Below are 6000 nucleotides of genomic sequence, written 5' to 3' on the forward strand. Positions count from 1 at the left end.
AAACATTATCTTCTTTTATGTGCTTAGGATGTTTACACTAATTAGATTTATGAGAGACTGGAATACAATAGATACAATCTGAGACACCCTTTTAAAGCCCATGATGTGTTGATTAAGATTTCGTTAAAATTGTCTGTATACTTAAAGAGATGATAGAGCTAAATTCATTCAAGTGAACTTACTAAGATTTTGCCACTAATTACATAATAATTGCATAATAAAAATATTGCATTCATTTAAAAGATTAATCTTTTATCTATCTATATATACCTCTTTTATTATTTTCTATGCATTCATAAGAAAGTTACAGCATTTCAAAGGTTAGTGATTGGAAGTAAAAAAATCTTTGTATTGTGCTACCTTAATCGAACACACGATGTTTTGATCAATAAAATACCTGATAGATTGTATCGAAAGCACATAGTTCACACAGAGATGTGAACGATAGATACCAAAGGAATATTAAAACTCATAAGCCAAATACCAACTGATATTGCCTTGTCAAAAATTATCGAAATACAAACAACAGTACACAATACACAAATTTTGCCCTCCGTTATAACTGACAGTTATATGAACTCAATGTTAACCTCAACAATGATTTAATTATGAATATTAATATTTGTCGTCTTGGATAAACAAAAATAAAAAAAAAAACGGGTTGCTTAAGTTGCCACTAAAAGAATTGCCATGCAAGATATCAGATTAGACACGATTACTTCCAAAAAGAAACCGATTAATAATGGTACTTTTTTTTTCATTTCATATACCATTTTCAATTATTGAAATGAATGTCACAATGTGTTTATAAATAACTTTTACCTGTTTCATCTGATATATTTAAGTTATCGATCGTTTGCATATTCATACTTCACAAGTTTACTAGTACCATACTGCCATTTTTTTTTAATTGTTATCGTTTTTTTTTTTACTTTTAAATTGTCAATGTCTTTTCAACATAGTTGTTAATTTCGGTATCATTTGATTTTTATAGGACAGTTGTCTTATTGACAATCACACCACATCTTCTTTTTTTTATATCGTGAGTGTAAATATCTCTTTGGTATCTTTCGCCTCTTACTTATATAACAAACTATTTTTCATATTGACTTATTAATCCGTCATATTAATTTTGATTCAATTATCTAATAGCTATAAATATACTTTTTTTTTTCAAAATATCAATCTTTTATTGTGAATTGTGAATTAACATTTTGTTGCGATTTATTTATCTTTTTGAACATAAAATTTATATATTATTTTATCAAAACCGTTAAATGTGTCCATTTAGTATATGGAAATGTGAAGTACATTCGTTCTCTAAATTTAATATCCTTTGACAATATTTACCGTCCTTTTTCTGCCACTAGGCTGTCAGATGTCATATGTTTATAAATTAAATTATGATTTTCTTACAATTTCTCGCAAACTGTACCAATCACTGGCATAAAGGATTTTTTTATTTTATTAATAGATGATATATATATTTAAGGTGTTCGAAATGAACGAGAGTCCTCGGAAGGTGATATGAGAATTGACAAAATTATGCAGGAGCTACATGGTAAGACATTGTAACTGTTTTACATTGTTATATCAGGGCCTTTTATAGCTGACTATGCGGTATGGGCTTTGCTCATTGTTGAAGGCCGTACGGTGACCTATAGTTGTTAATGTTTTTGTCATTTTGGTCTCTTGTGGACAGTTGTCTCATTGGCAATCATACCACATATTCTTTTTTACATTGTGATTGACATTCCTTTGTCTCTGTATATTACGGTTACAACAAATTGAAGTTTTTAACGACCTTGACTGGCTATACAGCCCTTGCACGGTCGGCAATTACGGTTATGACTTGTTGTTATGATTTTATACTCCTTCTACAACTACTCGTTTTTTGTTATAATCGTTAATATTTCTTTACCAAGGGTTCAATGTTAACTGTTCAATTGTCCATTTAGGAATTTTGTGTTTTGACAATGTTACATTCCTTCATTTATGCTGTCATCTGTCATACGTTAAGTAGATATTAACTAATGATGCTCACAACTATTACACAATTGAAATGATGAAATACAAATATCTACAATTATTCACAAGGGTATCAACATTGTCACCCAAGAAAAACACTATCGCCAGTTAAATTTAAAGAGTCCTTGGCGCTTGTAAAAACATGTAGTTTTTGCTTACATTCATATTCAAATGATTCGTATACTATATGTTTTTTCTACTGTTGCTAGATGCATGCATCCGGGACAATCAACGCCAAACTATAAAAAAGCTGAAAAAGGATCAACAGACTATTTTAGACAGTATGTAGTTGTTTTAATTTTATACTAAGGTAGTTGTTTTAACCTCTTCACAGTTTCATGGATTTACGATCAAGTCTAAATATGTGCCAAATGTATGTCTCTATTGTTTATATAGTATAGGAGGTAAGATAAAAGGCAATATTTTCATTGTTTGGTTTTAGCAAGGAGCAATACGTTTAATTATATATAGTTGTCTGCAGCTCAAACACTTCAAATTACCAGCAAATAAATTGTATTGCTGCAACACATATACTACTTAAATGTCTGCTTCTATATGACTTTTTACATAAATTTTAATGGACAAACTTACAGATACATCAATAGGAATTAAAAAGAGTAATATCTTTTAAGTGTATGAGCCACCCTAAAAATGATTTTTTTCCAAATTTACGTTGATATGTTCCAATGAATTTGAAATGTAAGAATAACAGATACAGATTTATCCCTTTTATGCATAAAAAGGAAAAGTTTGGGTCAGTTGTGAGAAACTTCACGACAAAAGTGACTCCGAAATGTTGTTATACTAAAAACCTCCACGTTGATATGGTAGTTTTATCATTGATGAACTTTTCTGTAATGAAGCTTCTATCGTAAAATCATTTGAAGTAATCGTTCGTAGTATAACAGACACCTGCATAAATGTGCTACTTATGATTTGTAATTTTCTCCATAGTTAATGTTTGTCTATGAAAGTCAGCAGCATCATGGTTTGGCATCCGGAGGTACCTACCTCTGATTGAACGTATAAGAAAAATAGTTATTACTGTAATCCAAATTAATTTTATTTTGAAGATATTGAAATATACAAAGATGTGGTGAAATTGAATACAAAACTCAGAAAAGAAATAAAATGGATCATTGAAGGTATTTCCATAAAATATTATTTTACTTAGTTACTGTTGAATTTGATGAGAACAAACTATTTTGAATCCAGACTTTTACCATGACATATTCATATGTTCAATTTAAAATAATTCGATTGATAGAGTGTAAAACTTGAAAGAAAAAATAAAATATTTGAATTGTAATGGGGAACAAACATGGCAAAAACACAAAGTGCAAATAAAAGCTGATGTAAAAAAAAGAATCAAGTTTGAAGAAAAGATAGACAAACGCGGAAACTGCAAGAGATGATTTATCTCGTAAGCAGATAAACGGAATACACAAGTGTATTAATATATATTTTTTTGTATGTGATATATATATATACTGTGATATTTTATTTGTTACATACGCGTTTATTTATTATATGAGGTCTTTTTATTGTTTTGTAGAATCTAAAGAAAAAAGGGAAACCAGAAGAATATTTGACTTACTCAAACAGGATACAAAAGGTGATTTAAAATTGTTGGAGACTGTATGTTGACCACTTAATTGAGTTTCTATGTTTTTTTTTATATGCAATGTTTTTGAAACAATTTTTCAAACTTAACAAATAATGTATAAAAAATGACAAGAGTTTGTTAAAAAAAAAAAGACTACTGAAACTTATTGTAGATATTATATTTGTATTTATTAAAAACATCACAGTTGCAGGGCCAAGTTATAGAATTGTCTTTGGAAAACCATGAAGGGTTAGTTAAAACGTGGAAGTAACGCACAACCTTTATTGTGAGTAAACTGAAAATCTTTAACAGGCATATGTTCACCACCAATTGCAAAGTACAAAGATTGCACAGAGTTAAAGAGGAAAACCAAGAAAAAACTGAATGATGGTGTTTATATGATTTACCTAGCGGGAAATAATCCTGTTCAGGCGTACTGTGATATGACCACAGACGGGGGAGGCTGGAAGGTATAATATACTTTAATAACATTAAACATAAAAGCTATTTGAAACATACCTTTTCACTTTTGTTTTATTGTTGCAACATGATAAATTGAAAATCGTTTTATCTCTTTTGCTTAATTACGAACTTTGGTTTAGACTTACATTTATAATTGCATATTAAATATAAGTTCCTGCAAACGATACGAAAGAAATATTATAAATTTGAACATAAATATTTTAACAGCAAACAAATTTCACCGAAGTTCATAAAAAGAAAAAAATTCACATTGAATTGGTGCTAACAGTGTCACCGCGTAATAACAAAGGTTATCTTTGTACTAGGTTATGTTAAAACGGAATGGTGGATCTATTAGTTTTGCACGTACCTGGGTTGAATGCAAAAATGGATTTGGTGATATCCACGGCGACTTTTGGTTCGGTACGTATTTTCCTAGATTCAATAGCGATTATGTTGAATATTTAGTTTGAGATTGATACATTAGGCTGCTTTAAACAAATACGTATATTTATGGTTTCTTTTTGTTTCATATTTAGGCAATAAATACACCCATATACTGACATCCAGTGGAAAATACGAATTAAGAGTGGAAGTGATAGATTCAGGCAACGATAAACAATACGCTGTATATAAAACATTTGTTGTGGGAGATGCTGGGTCGAAATACAAACTTACTGTTGGTGATTACTCTTGAAATGCAGGTAAACTACAGTCTGGGTCAGTTCTAACCTCTCATTAAATCAATCAGAGGAAATGTTCAAAAACAATTCTAGAAAAGTTCTGCTGACACTTTTAAAATAGTTTATTTCAGAACCGATTCTTCAAAAAAAATATAATCTGTTGTCAGTCTATCAGAGGTTAGTGAACGAAAAGAATTCCTTATAGATGTGTCCAAATCACTTTTCTCGATAAAACTTTATAAGGAACCCTCAAATCCAAAACAAAAAAGTGAAAGTCAAGATGTTTGTATACTTGAATCTACTTAATTGATATCGTTTTATAGGATTAAGGTACATACAAATACAATTTCAAATTGTAAACCACAAATTTTAACCATTTCTCAAATTAAAAAGTCTGTCTATATTTCAAATTGTGTAAAAAAAAATCATCAGAGAAACCAAGCTGATAATTTTGTGCAGATTCAGTAAATATGAGATATCAGTACATATAATTTCTTATCATAAAATAAGGTATATACTTAAATTGATTGTCTCCCATATTACTTTCTCGTCAATGTACATGCAATAACTGTTCAGTGTTCTATTTTGATGTATTTTGTTTTCTTCTTATTTCATTGTTATAACACAAATCATCGTAATCATTGTGTGAAATTCAAAACCCGCAAGGGTCCATAATTGGATTATTGAAATATTCGTATTTTTATTCTTCTTATACTTAGAGTATAAAATAAATAAAGAATTACATATGTCTTTTTCAATATCACACTTGTATCAACCCAAAACATCAATATTACTCAGAGAACACTGCCGGGGGATTTCTATGCTTCAGGGTTTGTAAGTTGTGTGAATATAATCTGATACTGTTATAATAATATCAACGCAATATGAAGGGCTACTTTTGTATCATGTTCTTTTACTTCCGTCATTAACATTCCATTTGTCGTTTTAGGTGATCGCTTGAAGTTTCAGAATGGTATGCAATTTACCACAATAGACAAGGACAACGACAAGTTTAACACCAATTGTGCAGTCCGTCACAAAGGATCATGGTGGTATAAAGCTTGTTTCGCCTGTGACATCAGTAGTGATACAAGACCATACTGGGCCAGTGTAATATCGAAACCGGTTATGATGATCAGAAAAATATAAAATAAAAGATAACTATATAATAAATAATGGACCATTATTTCAAATAATTATTGTCTTAGCACTTATTTATTG

General features: G+C 29.7%; 1 protein-coding gene across 1 annotated transcript; it reads left to right on the plus strand.

Moving 5' to 3' along the window:
• Positions 1 to 1496: 1496 nt before the first annotated feature.
• Positions 1497 to 4796, plus strand: LOC139499517 (ryncolin-2-like). Its single transcript, XM_071288226.1, has 7 exons — positions 1497 to 1561; positions 2238 to 2309; positions 3102 to 3173; positions 3584 to 3643; positions 3947 to 4104; positions 4423 to 4519; positions 4636 to 4796. The coding sequence occupies exons 1-7, from the start codon at positions 1528 to 1530 to the stop codon at positions 4791 to 4793; spliced, it is 651 nt and encodes a 216-aa protein (XP_071144327.1). The 5' UTR covers positions 1497 to 1527; the 3' UTR covers positions 4794 to 4796.
• The last annotated feature ends 1204 nt before the right edge of the window (positions 4797 to 6000 follow it).

The sequence above is a fragment of the Mytilus edulis genome, chromosome 12 (genome assembly GCF_963676685.1).
Source record: "Mytilus edulis chromosome 12, xbMytEdul2.2, whole genome shotgun sequence".
NCBI lineage: Eukaryota > Metazoa > Mollusca > Bivalvia > Mytilida > Mytilidae > Mytilus > Mytilus edulis.